General features: G+C 37.0%; 1 protein-coding gene across 1 annotated transcript in view; it reads right to left on the bottom strand.

Moving 5' to 3' along the window:
- The window catches only part of CCDC7 (coiled-coil domain containing 7), a 317,972-nt gene that overhangs the window by 116,001 nt on the left and 181,921 nt on the right, over positions 1-20,050 (bottom strand). The window contains 8 exon segments of the mRNA XM_081343017.1: positions 1,059-1,178; positions 2,541-2,666; positions 4,937-5,044; positions 5,640-5,765; positions 7,446-7,580; positions 13,041-13,163; positions 18,242-18,361; positions 18,757-18,882. Of these exon segments, the coding sequence (XP_081199143.1) occupies positions 1,059-1,178; positions 2,541-2,666; positions 4,937-5,044; positions 5,640-5,765; positions 7,446-7,580; positions 13,041-13,163; positions 18,242-18,361; positions 18,757-18,882 (984 nt within the window).

Raw genomic sequence — 20,050 nt, 5'->3', positions numbered from 1 at the left:
CTAAGTAGAAATAATATTGCTTAATTTCTTTGCTTAATCAGTTTTTTTTCTTTGAGGCTTTAAGGCTTAAAATGTTTTTCCCCCAAGTATACAAATGCCATTTTTTTAAAACAAAAAAAGGGGGAAAGAAATTTTCAGAAAAGTCCCACAGGAAGGCAGATAGGGGGATAAGAAAGGTAAGATCTCACCCAGGTCCTCCAGATTCCTTCATTGTGCTAGATGGTGCTTTTGGCTTTCAGCAGGGAACGGCTTCTTTGGGCCAAAGGAGCTGCTCCGGATTCAAGTGAAGGGCTGCCGCCCTTCCGTGATCACAGGGAGGTCCTCCTTATGGTGGTCGCCCCTCCAGGGCGACTTTCGACCCTTTTCAGGGTCCTCCAATAAAGAAGGATCAAAGAGCAGGGAGAGCTCTTCCTACACGTCTGAAAGTGCTGCACGCGCAAACCGGAAGCCAATTAACCCCCTTTTCTTGGGGCAAGCCCTGAGATATTGGAAGATTGCTATCATGTCACCCTAGTTCTACTTTTCAATAAACTACGCATATTTCTGCAATCATTCTTCATATGTTTTAGTGTCCAGTCTCAACATCTTTTTTATATTGTGGTGACCAAAACTGGATGCACTATTCCAAGTGTGGTGTTACCAAGTCATTGTAAAGTGGTATTAACACTTCACGTGATCTTGATTCTATCCCTCTATTAATGCAGCCTAGGACTGTGTTGGCTTTTTTTGGCAGCTGCAGCACACTGCTCACTCATACTTGTGACTGTCATATTTTTCTCCTAATTTTCAATTTTTATCTCTGTTCAGGAGCATTATTAAAGAAATAATATTTTGCAGTGATATTGGCTTACACATTAATTCTCCTTGTCATCCTAACGCTATAATTTCAATGTACCACTTTCACTGATCAGTTCATTAATTTTAATTTTTATTACTAATTAATGTAATTAATTTGTCAATATATCCAATTTTTTGTTTATTTGATTTTTGTTGTAATTAATTTGTTCATATGCTGAACTTTTCTGTTTATTTTTCATTAACTACTGATTTTTACTTACCACTGCTACTGTCTGGGTGGACAGCTGCAAGAACTTGAACTTCCTGCAGCTCTTTTTGATTGAATGCCAAATCTTCCAGTATTTCAAACTTCTTTTCTAACAATTCATTTAGATCTTTCTCTGCAAAATTGCGACATTTTAAATAAGACATCACTGTTCCCCCAAAAAGAATAAGCTTATGCAAAAAATAAATTACTTAATGGAAATTTCAAATGCCACCTTTATCATTACAATGTAAGCAACAGACAAATGAATGTATAATCAAGTAAGATTCTTTTACATTCTTTTAATGGAACACATTTTGCATTATAAAACCATTTTGCATTACATAGGTTTATATTAAATAAAATTATAATATTCTCAGATGGCAATAACAAATATGAAAGACAGATTTAAAATAAAAATATTAATGATTTACAGAAGAAAAAGGTATTTCTTTGAGCCTTATGACAAAAAATATTCATAGATTATCCAAACCATACAACCATCATTACTGAACACAGAGAACTGAACAATCAATCCTAGGTAGTAGGATTCAAATTATGACAAAAAATTAATTGATAGCCAATGTATTTTCTATAGGCTGTATGTACAGGAATACCAGGACATCTGGCAGTACTTGTAATCATATTCTGGATGTTTTCACAGGGTCTTCAATATTAATCAATGTGCAGCCTATTATTCAATCCCCATAGATAATATTGCACAGTCTATATGAGGCATTCTGAGTCATAAAGATGTTAACAACTGCTTTACAGGCTTCAGTTAAATTCTTGTTACCCACTTTGCCCTGGGACCCACAAAGAAGCACCATTCACAGTGGAAAGATTCTTTTTGATATTGCTCAGTAAAGTTTTGATTAGTATAGTAGAATATCAGTCTTTCATGCTTTATAATTTATAATTTCACTATAAATCCTTTAGGAAGTACATGAAGACAGTGCTTTTGCTAAATGGGATTGCCTACAAACAAATAAGATAATACTATACCAGTCAATAGTATAAAGGAGCCAATAAAATCACTTTGTTCTTACTTTTACAAGAATTAAGTCCCCCCCAGCAGTATAAAATTTGAATTCAATCACTGATATGTGAATAATAAATCAGAAGATTTATATATTTATAATATTTGAAAAGGTTTTACCTACGGTTATTTTCCAAGGGCTTCAAGCATAATTAAAATTAAAAACAAGCAGGATTTAAATATGGAGAAACTAGCAGAGATGAAATCTCATACACTTCCTATTGCATTGTCTCATTTGTCTAGAGATGATCTTGAAATTCTGGTTTACTGAATTTCTAGTTCAATGGTGGGAACAATATGAAGCCTAGGCAAATCTTTAAAGTCCAAAAAAGCCACTGAATTACTCACAAAACCTATACCTGGTAAAGAGTGATCATGAGTTAGTACTCACATTTATCTTCTCCCAACTTCCTATTCTTCTATTGTGATAGCTTTCAATACAGCATTTTATTTGCTTACCGCTGGCTCTTATATCGAGAAGTATTTCTGAAGTACTATGTTCTGCTCTTCGAATATTCTTTACTATGGTCTCCAACTCTGCAGTTAAATGTTTCCTTTGCTCAGTTAGCTGCTTTTGCTTATCTTCTACAAAAACATTTTAGATCAATTCACAACAAATTATTAAATGAGTACAATTGCTGTACAATATTGCAATCAGTATTCAATATAAATCTCAATTTTTTATATTTTACAAAACTTCTTAAATTAACTGAGTTAAAGTGTATAATCAAAGTGTTCTTTGTCTTAATATCCAAGTTGGCACTATTAAGCAAGTTACAGGTTAGAAACCAGGATCTTAACTATATTAAGATGGGGCTGCCCTTGAGGTCCACCCGGAGACTTCAACTGGTGCAGAATGCAGCCACGCGAGTTGTCTTGGGGGTTTCCCGATACTCCCATGTTACACCTTTGCTCCGCGAGCTGCATTGGCTACCGGTTGCTCTCCGGGTGAGGTTCAAGGTGTTAGTGATGACTTACAAAGCCCTTCATGGCATGGGTCCGGATTACCTACGGCAACACCTGCGGCCGGCGTCAACTTCTCTCTGTCCAGTGCGCTCCCACAGAGAGGGCCTCCTCAGGGTGCCTCCGATCAAAGAATGTCGATTGGTGGCCCCCAGGGGGAGAGCGTTCTCTGTGGGCGCGCCAGACCTATGGAACCACTTACCGGTCGAGCTCCGGATGGCCCCCAACCTTCGCTCCTTCCGGCGCGATCTCAAAACCTTCTTTTTTAAACAAGCTGGCCTGGTCTGACGGGATGGGGTTGGGTTTTTTATAATTAGTTTTAATTTTTAATATGTATCAATTACTACGGGCATAGTTGTTTAATCACTTTTTAATTTTTGTATCCTGTTTTTTATTATGCATTGCCCTGTTCACCGCCCTGAGTCCTTCGGGAGAAGGGCGGTATACAAATTAAATTATTAAATTAAATTAAATTAAATTAAATTAAATTTTGAAATCATAATTTAACAAACAAAGTTTATCTATACAAACAAATACAAACCAATGTTATGCAATATCTAGGTAGTTTGGCTGTATTACTATTATCTTTCTCATCTTTTTTTATTACTTTCTCTTATTGGGATCTTATGTTTATTTTATTTTGTTGTTTATATGTAGACTGAGAGCTTCTGCACCACAGACAATTTTTTTCTATGTCAAATCATACTTGGCCAATAAAGTATTCTGTGCTATGCTATGGTATGCTACGTTACACTATGCTATTATATGCTATGCTATGCTAATCTCTAGGAACTTAGATAACTTTTGAAATTTCTAAATATATTTCAAACATATGTTAAGACTGATTTATGCCCTATTTGAGGAAAAAATGTATATGCAATCCATTGATATTCCTAATTTCAGTTATGGATCTTTCAGACCACAGTCATTAGAGTAATAACTGGAGGCACTGTATTAAATTGGAAGGCAGATTTCAGGAACTTAACCTGGGGATTAAATGCTTTACTGCCTGACGTTTCTATTATGGAATCTCTCAAGTTTCTATTTTTCTCTAAGCTATTTAAATGACACTATATTCAAAGTTTTGGAAGAAAATGTCATCATTAAATATATGAAATGAAACTATATATATTCTTTTCATTAAATTCAGGTGAGTATCTATTGACAAAGTATTACTATACAACTAAAGAATGATATAAAAATATCTGCAGTAAATACTAAAAGTAACAAATTATTGTTAAAAAGGTAAAGGTAAAGGTTCCCCCCCACGTGCGTGCTAGTCGTTTCCGACTCTAGGGGCCAGTGCTCATCTCCGTTTCAAAGCCGAAGAGCCAGCGTTTGTCCGAGGACGTCTCCGTGGTCATATGGCCGGCATGACTAGACGCCAAAGGCGCACGGAACGCTGTTACCTTCCCACCGTAGTGGTCCCTATTTTTCTACTTGCATTTTTACGTGCTTTTGAACTGCTAGGTTGGCAGAAGCTGGGATGAGTAACAGGCGCTCACTCTGTTACACGGCACTTGGGATTTGACCCGCCAAACTGCCGACCTTCTGATCGACAAGCTCAGCGTCCTAACCCACTGATCCAGCAAAAGTACAGTATATTAAAAAAGATGAAATTATATATTGTCAATGTTTAAAATTCTTTTGCAACTGCTTTTATAAAATAGTTCATCTTCCAACGCCATGAAAGCACATGTAATTAACCTGCTAAAATACTGAGCAAGAAACTCCAGTCTAAGAGTTTACTGCATGTCCTACTTATATAACTATTAAAACAGGAATAATTTTCTATAGCCATGCCCAGTTTCTCTAACAAATGAAGCACATTAATTCAAGGTGCAGAGGATTAATATTAAAGCTGAAAGAATAAGGAATCACCACAAACATACCACCCAAGCCACCAGGTTGGGCCGCTGCAAGAGCTTGAGCTTCTTGTAGCCTTTTTAGATTTTCCAATAACAATTGTTTCTTCTCAGATAGTGTATATAATTCTTTTTCTGCACAAAAAGAGAAAGGTTTTAAATTATCTCTTCAAATTTATTTAAGAAGCTTCTTATTGCTCAGAAAATTAAAAAGAAAAATGTTTTAATGTTTCAATATAGTTCATATAATGTATAATTTATCTATTATTGCAGAATTCTTAAGTACAAAGAAACAAAGTAGGATAAGAAATGTGCCACAAAGCCAATAGAATTTTCTGTGAAATTTGAATTATGTTCCTACAGGAACCCATGAAAACTTTCCTGACAAGGTACAATTTCTTTGTATAGCATACGAAAAACAGTATTCATTCTGATCTCTTGATCAGTATGAAGTAAACAGTAAAATTTAAAACCTTACATATTAAATATATATTACCATAATATTGCAAAATAAATATTTGAGAAATACCTAGCAAGATACAGCTTTACAATATTTTTATCATGTAAATTAATTGATTATAGCATTTTATTTTATTTTCTGACAAAAATTGAAATTACTTTTTCAAGCATGAGTTTATTTTGTTTCTAATAAAGAATGCCATTCTGATGGAATATATAACTCTTTTGCTTAGAAAAAGGTTTTATATATTTATTTCTTTTGTTAACTTACCTCCATAATGTCTATCTGGAAATTTCTCCGAAGCACCTTGCTGCAATGCTAATATTTCCTGAAAAACTTTCTTTAGCTCTTCAGACAAATTGCTTCTTTTATCAGATAATACTTGTAATTTATGCTCTGTAAAAATAATTAAGTCAGTTCATTTAAAAAATGCTGATATATTTGCCCTATTTACAATATATGCATACAATTGGTATTTAGTATATCACAAGTTGTTCAAAAGCATGATTCTAATTTGACTGAACTGTATTTTTAGCTGACATTTATAGTTTTTAATGTTTTTAATATTTGTTAATGATAGTGATTTAGAAATTTGTAATTTTAGTTTTGTTACACACTTCCCAGTCACTTGCTTATGAGATGACTTGCTGTATAAATTAAATAAAATAAATGTTAAATAAATAAATAAATATAAATAAATTATTCTTGTAAAGAAATCAAAGCTATAGCTGCATCTATTCATCATTTAATTTTAAGGAAATGGATATCAGTAAGAATCTAGTTAAAAATTAAGCTGTTTAGCATGTCAAAAATCATAATGTTGATAAAACTTCATTTTTTATTAAATGTGAATTAACATTGGCCTTTCACTTACCACATATATGTTTAAAAATTAAAATAATTTTTAAATTTAAACAATACAACAAGCTGTTACAGTTTACAACTAGAATGAAAATGTTTAAATACCGTATATACTTGAGTATAAGCCGAATTTTTCAGCCCACTTTTTGGGCTGAAAAATTCCACTTCGGCTTATACTCCAGTCAACAAAAAAACTTACCGAGGACTTGTGCGCGGCCGAGGCTTTGGTGCTTCCGGGATCGTGCGCACCTCTCCCAAGCCACCGCCGTCCGGAGACCTGCCGAAGTTTGGGGAGGTTTGGGGAGGTGCGCGCCTCCCCAAACCTCCCCAAACTTCGGCAGGTCTCCGGACCTCCGCGCCCTGCCTGCCTGCTTCTTTCCGCTGCGGAAAGGTCGGCAGGTCTCCGGACGGCGGCGGCTTGGGAGAGGTGCGCGCGATCCTGGAAGCACCGAAGCCTCGGCCGCGCGCAAGTCCTCGGTAAGCTCCGGGCGGTCACTTGCTTCGCGTCTCCTGAGGGAAGGGGGGAGACTGGAGCGGGCATGTTTCCTTGCCTGCTAGGCGCCGCGATTTGCCCGGGGAACGCGCGGGCCCCGAATGGCAGCGTGGAGCGAGGAAGCGGACAGCCAGGGCTTCCCCGAGAGCCGCGGCCACACAGGGTATTCCTGTGTATTCAGGCTTGCAAAATGGCGGATCGAGCCTCTGCTGGCGGCAGAGGCTTGCAGAGCGTGGATCCAGCCTCCGCCGGCGGCGGAGGCTTACAGAACGGCGGATCGGCTTATACTCGAGTCAATAACTTTTTCCAGTTTTTGGGGGTGAAATTGGGGGTCTCGGCTTATACTCGAGTCGGCTTATACTCAAGTATATACGGTACTTCCATTTAACCAAGTCACAGAAGAAAAATGTCTCAGCCTTGTTGTACCAGCTACTATGAATAAAATCTAAAGTAAAACCCAATTATCTAGTGTACTAAACAAATGTGAGTAACAACAATTCTATGTAGTGCTGTGGTGTTTCTCAAGTTGTGATTCTAAAACTTTACTGAATCACTTTTTTCTTGCTCCTTTCTTTTTATCAGTGACAGAAAATTTGAGAAGTCTTGCTTACAGCTCAGCAAATACTATTTCATCTTAATTATAAATTCAATTGATACAAAGAAACTTACTTCAAATTTTATATATCTGGCATTACAAATATTAGAAATTACAGTTTACCTACCATTGATATATCCTGGTTCAGCAGCTACAAGAGCCTGAGCGTCTTCTAATTCTGTCCAATTCGAAGCTAAACTTTTCTGTAGCAATTCTTTTTTTTTAAGTAGGTGATTCAGTGGTCTCCCTTTTTGAATTATTTCTTTAAAAATATTTTAAAATATTCTCATTATTTATAAAATCACATAACATGAACAATGAACATGAACAATTATTTTCAAAAACTGGATTATTTCATATATTGCTAAATATTATTGTAGATCTCATTCAATAAAACAAAACAAACTAAATGAAATTATTTTGGATGACTAATAACCTTCTGCAGACCTGTCTCTCGCAAAAACCCCTTTGCCCAAGCCAACAAAGAATTAAGTAAATAGGGAGGGCAGACTAATGGTGTCAAATGACAACAAATGACACAAAGAGATGACTTCAAATCTGCTTGAATTTGCTTTCATTGAGTTTTGTGTGGGTAAAATGCATTTTTAATTTTTATTTTATTGATTTGTATCCCACCTTTATTATTTTTACAAATAGCTCAAGGTGATGAACATATCCAACACATCTTCTTCCTCCTGCTGTTACCCACAACATTATCCTGTGATATGAGTTGGATTGAGAGAGTGTGACAGGCCCAAAGTCATCCAACCAGCTTTCATGGTTAAGGTAGGACTTAAACTTTGGTCTCCTGCTTTTTAGTCTTGTGCCTTAACCACTACACCAAACTGTTTTTTTAGGAAAGAGAAAAAGAAACACCCATTTTATTTTTCATAAAAACTTGGTCAAATTTTTTATGTCTTTGGTGTATACATGAAATACTCTTTTAATTGCCACCTATGATAGTTAGTCACCTACATGGGGGGGGGGGGGAAACCGAAACTTTTATGGACAAGATAGGCTCATTATTCCAACCATTCATTTTGTGCTAGAAAATCAGTTTTTAGTATGTTTCCAAAAGAAGATTAGGAACTGAAAAGATGCTTCTAAAAATATAACAGATGATAATTTTAAAAGTTTATTTTAAATAAAGAATTGGGACTCAGACTGGCTGTCAAAATTTCCGTTTGCAAAACTGCATATTCTTCCTCATATCAAATATGTATTGCAGTGCTAAGCAACCTTAAAATATAAGCTTTTTGTGAGTTAAATAAAGCCTCCAATTTCAAAATAAAATAAATTATAAATACAGAAAGTATTAAGAGATATAAGTTAATAGCTGTAGAAATAGGACTTAAATTGCATTTGTAGAATGCTTCTGAATAGGAGAGAGAATATACAGGCCATCCATAAAGTTTAGTAATAATAGCAGCATGATGAATTTGATGACTGTAAAAGTGAAGATGATGATGATGATGATGATGATGATGATGATGATGATTGTTGTTGTTGTTGTTGTTGTTGTTGTTGTTATTATTATTATTATTATTATTATTATTAATTATTATTATTATTATTATTATTATTATTATTATTATTATTATTATTATTATTATTATTATTATTATTATTATTATTATACAATCCTCAAAATGACAGAATGATCTCAGTTCAAACCATTCAATATCACAGTAGTTCAAGTCTATGCCCAAACCACCAGTGCTGAAGAGGATGAAATTGACCGGTTCTATGAAGCCCTACAACACCTTATAGAACTAACACCAAAAAATGATGTTCTAATCATCATGGGGGATTAGAATGCTAAAGTAGGAAGCCAAACGATAACTGCTATTATTACTAAACTTTATGGATGGACTGTATATTCTCTCTCCTATTCAAGTTTGGCCTTGGAGTACAAAATGAAGCAGGGCACAGGCTGATAGAATTTTGTCAAGAGAATACGATGGTCATAGCAAACACTCTTTTCCAACAACCCAAGAGACGGCTCTACACATGGACATCACCAGACGGTCAACACAGAAATCAGACTGACTATGTGCTCTGCAGCCAAAGATGGAGAAGCTCTATACAGTCAGTAAAAACAAGACCAGGAGCTGACTCTGGCTCAGACCATGAGCTTCTCATTGCAAAGTTTAGCTTAAACTGAAGAAAGTAGGGAAAAGCGCTAGGCCACTCAGGTATGAATTAAATCATATCCCTGTTCAATATACAGTAGAGGTGACAAATAGATTTAAGGAATTAGATCTGATAGACAGAGTGCCTGAAGAACTATGGACAGAGGTTCGCAACATTGTACAAAAGGTAGCAACCAAAACCATCCCAAAGAAAAAGAAATGCAAGAAAGCAAAATGGCTGTCTGAGGAAGCTTTGCAAATAGCTGAGGAAAGGAGGGAAGTGCAAGGGAGAAAAAGAAAGATACGCCCAATTGAATGCAGAATTCCAGAGAATAGCTAGAAGAGATAAGAATGCCTTCTTAAATGAACAGTGCAAAGAAATAAAAGAAAACAATAGAATAGGGAGGACCAGAGATCATTTCAATAAAATTGGAGAGATGAAGGGAACGTTGAATGCAAAAATGGGCATGATAAAGGACCAAAATGGCAGGGACTTAACAGAGGCAGAAGAGATTAAGAAGAGGTGGCAAAATTACACAGAAGAACTATACAAGAATGAGCTTAAAGTCCCTGATAATCACAATGAGGTGGTCACTGACCTCGAGCCAGACATCCTAGAATGTGAAGTGAAGTGGGCCTTAGAAAAACTGAGAAACAACAAAGCTAGTGGAGGTAACAGTATTCCAGCTGAGCTATTTAAAATCTTAAAAGACGATGCAGTAAAAGTGCTACGCTCAATTTGCCAGCAAATTTGGAAAATGTGCCACAGTGGCCACAGGATTGGAAAAGATCAGTTTACATTCCAATTCCAAAGAAAGGCAGTGCCAAAGAATGTTCAGACTATTGCACCATTGCACTCATTTCACATGCTAGTAAAGTTATGCTTCAAATCCTACAAGCTAGATTCCAGCAGTATGTGGATCGAGAACTACCAGAAGTACAGGCAGGATTTCGAAGAGGCAGAGGAACTAGAGATCAAATTGCCAACATATGCTGGATCATGGAGAAAGCTAGGAAGTTCCAGAAAACCATCTACTTCCACTTCATTGACTATGCTGAAGCCTTTCATTGTGGGGATCATAACAAACTGTGGCAAGTTCTTAAAGAGATGGGAGTACCAGACCATCTTATTTGTCTCTTGAGAAACCTATATGTGAGCCAAGAAGAACAGTGAGAAGTGGACGCAGAACCACTGATTAGTTCAAAATTGGGAAAGGAGTCCAGCAAGGCTGTATACTGTCGTCCTGCCTATTTAACTTATATGCAGAGCACATCATGAGAAAAGCAGGGCTAGATGAATCAAACTTTGGAATTAAGATTGCCGGAAGAAATATAAATAACCTAAGATATGCAGATGATACCACTCTAATGGCAGAAATTGAAGAACTAAAGAGCCTCTTGTTGCGGGTGAAGAAGGAGAGTGCAAAAGTTGGGTTGAAACTTAACATTAAGAAAACCAAGATAATGGCATCCGGTCCTCTCAATTCCTGGCAAATAGATGGGGAAGAAATGGAGGTAGTGACAGATTTGATTTTCCTGGGCTCCAAGATCACTGCAGATGGGGACTGCAGACAAGAAATTAAAAGACGTTTGCTCATGGGGAAGAAAGCCATGGCAAATCTAGACAGCACACTAAAAAGCAGACACATCACCCTGTCAACAAAAGTGTGTATAGTCAAGGCTATGGTCTTCCCAGTTGCAATGTATGGCAGTGAAAGCTGAACCATAAAAAAGGTTGAGCGCCAAAGAATTGAGGCCTTTGAAATATGGTTCTGGAGAAGACTCCTGCAAGTCCCTTGGACTGCAAAGCGATCAAACCGGTCAGTCCTAGAGGAGATCAACCCTGACTGCTCTTTAGAAGGCCAGATCCTGAAGCTAAAACTCAAATACTTTGGCCACCTAATGAGAAGGACTCACTGGAGAAGAGCCTAATGCTGGGAAAGATTGAGGGCAATAGAAGAAGGGAACGACAGAGAATGAGGTGGCTGGATGGAGTCACTGAAGCAGTAGGCGTGAGCCTAAATGGACTCCAGAAGATAGTAAAGGACAGGAAGGCCTGGAGGAACATTGTCCATAGGGTCGCGATGGGTTGGACACGACCGCAGCTAACATCATCATCATCATCATCATCATCATATTATTATTATTATTATTATTATTATTATTATTATTATTGTTATTGTTATTGTTGTTGTTGTTGTTGTTGTTGTTGTTGTTGTTGTTATTATTATTATTATTATTATTATTATTATTATTATTATTATTATTATTATTATTATTATTATTATTATTAGACTGCCAAACACTTCTAAATATATATATAAAAAACTATGAAGTATAAGAATACTACAGGTAGTCTTCAACTTACAACCACAATTGAACCCAAAATTTCTGTTGGTGAGACATTTGTTAAGTGCATTTTGTCCCATTTTACAATCTTTCTTGCCATAGTTATTAAGTGAATCACTGCAATTGTTAAGTGAATCTGACTTTCCGTTGACTTTGCTTATCAAAAGGTTGCAAAAAGTAATCACATGACCCCATGACAGCCATCATAAATATGAACCAGTTGCCAAGCATTTGAAACAACCCAGGGCTCTGTTCTCTTTCCTGAAGGCCTCTGCCAATGAAACAAAGGCCAGGGGGCAACAGGTGCATCAATCCGGGGCTCTGTTCTCAGCTACAGAGGTCTTTCCTGAAGGCCTCTACCAGCAAAACATAGGCCGGGGGCAATGTGCACAAATGGTGGCAAGTGACCACAGAAGAAGTAGGCTGGCGGCCATGCAGGCTCCTGCTAGATGGGGCTGTTGGTGCCATGACCGCAAGGTGAGACAGATCTCAGGACATGAGAGGCTAGACTGCAGGCGCTCTAAGGTAAGCAGGTGCACAGCACATGGGACAGCTCCACCCCCTCTCCCACCTGCCTTGCATCAACTTGTGGCAGCGGCACCATGAACAATCAGATGGAATGGGCAGGCAGCTAGCTGCACAGGCTCTTAACTAGGGATTATTTTGAGGGTAGGGTTTATATTAGGTGCTCACATAAAAATCAAGCTAGAGTTTATTTTCGGGAATATGTCTTATTTTTGGGAAAACATGGTACGTACAGTGAGGTGGGAATGATTGTTGTGTATTCTTTTTTAACAAGCATACAAGCAGAGATGTGAGGAAGAGGATGCCAAAATCTAAAGTGACCCCACTTCACTAGCTTATAACTATCTATACTTTTCAAGAGATAAGGAAGGAAAGAATGACAGAAATTGATTGATTTTTTATGATCAGTAAGAAAAAGAAGTGTTTCTAGTAAATAGTCGCTTCTAATACAAGCATAACTCATTTTGATAAATCATTAAACAGTTTACTTTAGGCCATTGTTCCAAATAGCTATATTTATATTATATATTTATATTTATTAGATTTTTATACCGCCCTTCTCCCGAAGGACTCAGGGCGGTGTACAGGGCAATAAATCAACCATTCATCCAAGAATAGATAAAGGTGCTTGACGTACACTTCTTCTAACATTATTATAGTAAAGATGGTGATAAAACATTATTGTTAAACAAAAATTAAAACATTATAAGTCATACCACTACGTCGTTCCATCTGAGCCATTTCTAAAACATGTTCTGCATTTTGAATATCATCTACAGTTGCCTTTAAAACAGTGGTCAAGTGTTTTTTTGCCTCAAACAATTCTTGAAGTGCATGTTCTGTAAAATAATTTCAGATCAATAAACATAAATAATTTATTTATTCAATTTATTATGAGGCTTAAATAATTTTAATAGATTGCTATTAAAGCAATACATATTATTAAAATGACACAGAAGAATATTAAAAAATAGTACAAATAGATATAAACAAATACACCATGGCTATACAGTAATACCCAAAAGCCTTATGAAAAAAAAGAAAACCATGAAAACATTAACGCTCTAATGAAGAAAAACAAGCAATGTTTATCTAATAAGGTTTTTTGATCAATATAAACTCTAAATTTAGAAATAATAATCTACAATCTACAAAATGTAATCTACTTCAAATTGAACCTTCTGGTGACTTCACATCCATGTAATGTTCTTGGCAGCAATAAAAAATGATTTGTGATTCCCTTCTTTCAGGGTATTTTTTTCTATTTCTCAATCTATTTATTTATTTATTTATTTATTAATGGGATTTATATCCTGCCCTATCTCCCGAAGGACTCAGGGCGGCTAACAACAAAACATATAATAAGTAAAGAAATTAAGATAAAAATAAAATTAAAATCATCTGTGCAATAAATTAAAATTAAAAACTAAAAATAAATTAAAAATTGTAAATATAATTAATTAAAATGCCTGTCAGTCCAGGTCAGCCTGGTGGAATAGGAGTGTTTTGAGGCCGCGGAGAAAGGATTGGAGATTTTGGGCCATCCGAAGCTCAGGGGGGAGCTGATTCCATAGGACTGGTGCTCCCACAGAGAAGGCCCTCCCCCTGGGGGTCGCCAGCCGACATTACCTAGCTGACGGTACCCTGAGGAGGCCTTCTCTGTGTGAGCGTACTGGGCGATGGGAATTCGTTCCTGGCAGCAGATGGTCCTGCAAGTATCCCGGGCCTAAAGCCATGTAGGGCTTTAAAGGTAAGTACCAGCACCTTAAATCTCACCCGGAGGGCAACCGGTAGCCAATGCAGCTCACACAGGAGGGGTGTAATATGGGAGTATTGGGGTGCTCCCATCACTACCCATGCAGCTGCACTCTGCACCAGCTGAAGCCTCCGGGTGGTCTTCAAGGGCAGCCCCATGTAGAGAGCATTACAGTAGTCTATACGGGAGGTAACGAGTGCGTGGGTGACTGTACGTAGGGCATCTCGGTCCAGAAAGGGGCGCAATTGGTATATTAGGCGAATCTGGGCAAATGCCCCCCTAGCCACGACTCCAATATGATCTTCAAAACTGAGTCGTGAATCTAGGAGGACGCCCAGATTGCGTGCTCTATCAATGGGAGGTAACATCTCTCCTCCTATAGCCAAAGATGCAACCTCTTGGACTAAACGAGATGACGGTATGTAGAGCCACTCAGTCTTGGCCGGGTTGAGTCGAAGCCTGTTTTTTCCCATCCAAATCTGTACCGCTTCCAGTTAACGGGACATCACATCGAGGGCATCACTGGGTTGGTTTGGGGTGGAGATGAATAGCTGGGTATCATCAGCATATTGATGATATTTCACCCCGAAGCCACGGATGATCTCTCCCAGCGGCTTCATATAGATGTTGAACAGGAGGGGCGAGAGCACCGATCCCTGAGGCACTCCACAACTAAGGGGCCTAGGGCTTGACCTCTGCCCCCTAACACCGTCTGCGAACGGTCCGAGAGGTAGGAGAACCACCGCAGAACGGTGCCTCCCACTCCCAACCCCTCAAGACGACGCAGTAAGATACTGTGGTCGATGGTATCAAAAGCCGCTGAGAGATCTAATAGGACCAGGACAGAGGAATAACCTCTATCTCGGGCCCGCCAGAGATCATTCACCAGTGCGACCAATGCCGTCTCCGTGCTATACCCAGGTCTGAAACCCGATTGGTACAGATCCAGGTACTCAGCTTCCTCCAGGATCAAAGGGAGCTGTCGTGCCACCACGCTCTCAACGACCTTCGCAAGAAAGCGAAGGTTGGAGACAGGACGGAAGTTGTTTAAAATAGCTGGATCCAATGCAGGTTTCTTAAGGAGGGGCCTTACCACCGCCTCTTTCAAGGCGGCAGGGAAGTACCCTTCACTCAGTAAGGCATTGATAACTGCTAGGAGCCAGCCTCGTGTAACCTCCCGAGATGCATAGACTAGCCAGGAGGGACACGGGTCCAACAAACATGTGGCGGCACTTAGTTTCCCCATGATCTTGTCCACTTCATCCGGAGTCACAGGATCAAACTCTTCCCAAATGTTCTCGGCCAAATTCATCGTTTTCCTCTCGTCAGATACTGCCCAGTCAGAGTCCAGACCAGCCCGAATCTGAGCAATTTTGTCCACCAGATATTTACTAAATTCCTCAGCCCGTCCATGTAGCTTACAAACCTGAAACAGCCTGGTAGAAATCCATTTCCAGGGCTGACCTTTGTTTAGTTTCTGAGTGTGGGAAGGACTAAAATGACAATATGATCTTAAGAAGATCCAAATGAAGTTTTTTTCCTGTCTCTTTTAAAATTTCAGCTTTTAGTTCTTTTTTCATTTATTTCCTAACTTTCCTTAACTGGCCAGTTATCTTTTCTATTCTTATTTTACCCAATCCAGCCTATATTATTATTTTTATATGAATGAAAAGACAAAGGAAAATGTGTGTGTGATATGTGTGGGTGTGTCTCTGTGTACAAAAGATGATACAAATTTCTTGTTGTGAAAGTGGTTTGTATGCACAAGAAATTTTTTGGGGGTATATATTTTATTGGTATTTTTTAACATAACATAAATCATTCAGTAATTTGTAAACAGTATGTTGTCTGGGTAACATTTATAAGACAATCTTTAACAGTTGATTTCTATATTCCATATGTTAATTTCATTTGATTTCCCCTTTCCTCAAAGTATCTTTCTTTGCAAAACATTAGATTAAGACAACTCTCATTATTTTGATAAACAACAGTTTATAGTTTTTCCAATAATCCTATTTGTCATTTTAGTTGCCTTATCGTAAATCCTGTTACCGTGCTTATTTCAGCTTATTTCTCCCCCCAAATTCTAAATATGCTTACTAGTGACAATTTTCTCAACAATTAACTACATTTACATTGGTGGATTTAATTCTATTTTTTCCATATAAGCCCTCTCATATTTTCATATTTCTTAATCAAAAAGTAAAAAAGTAGAGAGAAAAAAGAGAGAGACAAAAAAGAGGAAAAAAAGATGAAAGAAAAAAGAAGAGGAAAAAAGGACAAAAGCACTGAGATACAAAAAATAACATACGACTTAAAATATGTATCCCTCCTAATTTAATATATATTTATTCCCTCAATTTCTTATTCTTTTTCACCATAGCTGAGAATGTATTTAATCTATTTAAACTTTAAGCATTCCATTCAGTAGATCTAATCATCTAATCCTTTAACGCTCATTCAAAACACATTTTCTTATCGTCACATTTAAATAACTAAAATGTTTGCTTTGTTTAAATCATTTCAACTTTTTTTTTACAGAAAGGAAAAAGAAAAAAAACATATTGTATTAATTTTAAAAAAATCATCCCTCTAAGAGTAATATATTCCAAATTTTTTCCATTTCTTTAGCCATATTCAAACAAATGTTTCTTATTGTATTAGTTAACAAAAAAATTCATCTCTCTAAGAGTAATATATTCCAAAGTTTTTCCATTTTTAGTCATATTCAAACAAATGTTTCTTTTTTAAGTATTCTCTCTGATAAGTCCCATCATCTTTTTTCTTGATTTCCATTTAATCTTTTTTCTCTGGCCATTGCCTTCTTAATCAGTATGTTTTGCTGCATCATTCGTTTCCCTGTAAAATATTTTTTCTCATTTTTTTCCTTCAAAGTTGCTTGGATGTGCTGAAATATTTCCCATTTGAATTAAATCATGATTTTTTATTTTATATGGTTCCATCTTTAAGTCTCTATCCTCAGAATTATGTTCAGTTATCTCTACTGTATTTTCCTGGGAAATTTTTTGGAGTGAAATTAAGTTGGAGATAAGTTGATTCATACTCTCAAGGTAGTTCTGTATTTCTTTGTGGTTTAAAATCATTGTCCTTTGAAATTGTTGCCACTTATCATGTTTCCTTTTGTAAAGTATTCATTGCTTCAGATTTGTTACTCTCACTTTGTTTACACAGCTGCATTTTTAAAAAACTTTGAGGGTCAGAGAAAAAAAAATCCTCACCCACCAGTAGGTGTCAGCGTTTGCTCATTTTTTCAGATCTTTCTAGTGTTTTTTTTCTCTCTCTAAAGGGTAAGTTTCGCCGCTTTCGGTAACCAAAAGGAGGGAGTAAAATCCCCGCCTTTTTTTTCTGGAGATCTCTTACTTTTGGGACTTTCTTCTTCAGGAAAATAGGTAGGATAGAGAAAATCAATATTCTTACACAGATTCAAGCATGCTGTTTAAGATCCACTTAGTTTAAAAGCTTATGGCTTTCGTTGTTTTCAGCTGTGGCTGGACATGAAGTTAGCCAGCCTTTTCTTTTGTTGGGTTTCTGGGAGGATTCTCCTGGACTGTTCGGAGAGACCACCGTCTCTCCTAAGTCCCTGGGATTTCCTTCCTTCATTCCACCCCTTCAGGGTGGGTTCTGGCCCCTTAGGGTCCCCAACAAAAAGAAATTTCAACCGAAGGGTTCGGCATTCCGAATCTTCCGACTGCTCCGCTGAAAAACAGGAACCAGAAACCAAGAAATTCTTGTATATGCATAAAAGGTATAAATTTTTGTCACAGATTTTTTACTACCAGTTTCCTTATTAGGGATTCCTCTTTCAAAATATCTACCATTGCTATCCATACTATATAGTTTTAAATCTCATTTGAAGATAAAGTTATTCCCTGGGCATTTTCAGGCTCATAACTCTGGTAAGAACAAGAGGTCTTTTAATTATTGCAACCCTATTGTTATTTTATAGGACTTTTTAATTTTCATCTAAGTTAACAAAATGCTTTTTATGGAAGATAATTTTATATATTTAGTTTTTGTACACTCCCCTGGCTTCCTTTGGAAGGAAAAATCAGTATATGAATGGATGGATAGATAATATAATAATATTAGTAATAATTCCTGTTCAAGTTTTTAAATTATGAGGCAATATAGCGACCTTACCACTGATAATGCCTGGATGGATGGATGAAAGAATCCGAGCTTCATCTGTCTCCTTCTCATTGGACTTCAACTTTTCTTGCAATTCTTTCTTCTTTACTAATAGATCATATAATTCCTTTTCTTCAGATAAAAATAGTTTTAAAATTATTCCGTGAAAACAGTTCAAAGCATAATTATATCTTATCATTAAAAATTACACATAGATCATTTCAAGTGGCAAATATTTTTTGTTAAAAGAAATGCAAGAAATAACGATGCTGTAATGAAAGTATCTAATATTTTCAGATACCTTCATTACAGTGTCACTATTTCTTGCCTTGCATTTGTTTTACAACTCCATTATACAGCTCCATTTAAACTGAAAACCAAAAATTAAGGGGAAAAAACAGATTTTCATGACCATAAAATGACTGATTTATGGCCTCTTTCAATGTCAAGGTGGCACAATATGTGAAAGTGAACAAATGCCTAAAGTTAATGCTTTCTTTAAACAGATTCATTTAATCTGTACTTACCAATAGGTTTTCCAATTATGTCTCTTTCTGAAGCAATACTCTTTGCTTTTAGTAGATTAATGGTAGTTTGCCCTAATTCTTCAATCAAAAGTCTTTTTTCGTCAGAAAGTTTATATAATGTATGCTCTATAAAAATCAGATCAATAATGACATATATGTTGAAAAAGCTGCAGTAAACACTATGCTGTGGTTAATTGCTCTATTCATTCATTCATTACATTTCTATAACTATGAAACTCAATCAAGTGATTCTGGGTAACTTAAGTTTCTGTATTTCTATTCATAATATTTACAGTATTTGTCACTCTATAGTTCTCATTTGAGAACTATATATGGTAAGTACTGCACAATAATAATAATGTTCTGCATTATTTAATTTCTAAACAAGCCAAATATTGTTGCCTTATCTCATACAGTGAGGGGGAAAAATATTTGATCCCCTGCTGATTTTGTACGTTTGCACACTGACAAAGAAATGCACAGCTTAAAATTTTAATGGTAGGTTTATTTTAACAGCGAGAGACAGAATAACAACAAAAATATCCAGAAAAACACATGTCAAAAATTTACAAATTAATTTGCATTTTAATGAGTAAAATAAGTCTTTGACCCCTTCACAAAACATGGCAAAACCCTTGTTGGCAATCACAGGGGTCAGACATTTCTTGTAGCTGGCCACCAGGTTTGCACACATCTCAGGAGAATTTTTGTCCCACTCCTCTTTGCAGATCCTCTCCAAGTCATTAGAGTTTCAAGGCTGATGTTTGGCAACTCGAACCTTCAGCTCTCTCCACAGAGTTTCTATGGGATTAAAGACAGGCTAGCCCCTCCAGGACCTTAATGTGCTTCTTTCTGAGCCACTCCTTTGTTGCCTTGGCCATGTGTTTTGGGTCATTGTCATGCTGGAATACCCATCCACGACCCATTTTCAATGCCCTGGATGAGGGAAGAGGCTCTTACCCAAGTTTTGACAGTACATGACCCCGTCCATCGTCCCTTTGAGGTGGTGAAGTTGTCCTGTCCCCTTAGCAGAAAAACACCCCTAAAGTATAATGTTTCAACCTCCATGTCTGACAGTGGGGATGGTGTTTCCTGGGGTCATAGGCAGTATTCCTCCTCCTCCAAACACGGTAAGTTGAGTTGATGCCAAAGAGCTCGATTTTGGTCTCATCTCACCAAACACTTTCACCCAGTTCTCCTCTGAATCATTCAGATCTTCATTGGCAACCTTCAGACAGGCCTGTACATGTGCCTTTTTGAGGAGAGGGACCTTGTGGCACTGCAGGATTGTTTT

The sequence above is a fragment of the Vipera berus genome (genome assembly GCF_964194415.1).
Source record: "Vipera berus genome assembly, chromosome: Z".
Classification (NCBI taxonomy): domain Eukaryota; kingdom Metazoa; phylum Chordata; class Lepidosauria; order Squamata; family Viperidae; genus Vipera; species Vipera berus.
Note: the sequence above shows the minus strand (reverse complement) of the source record. Positions and strands in the feature narration are given on the sequence as shown.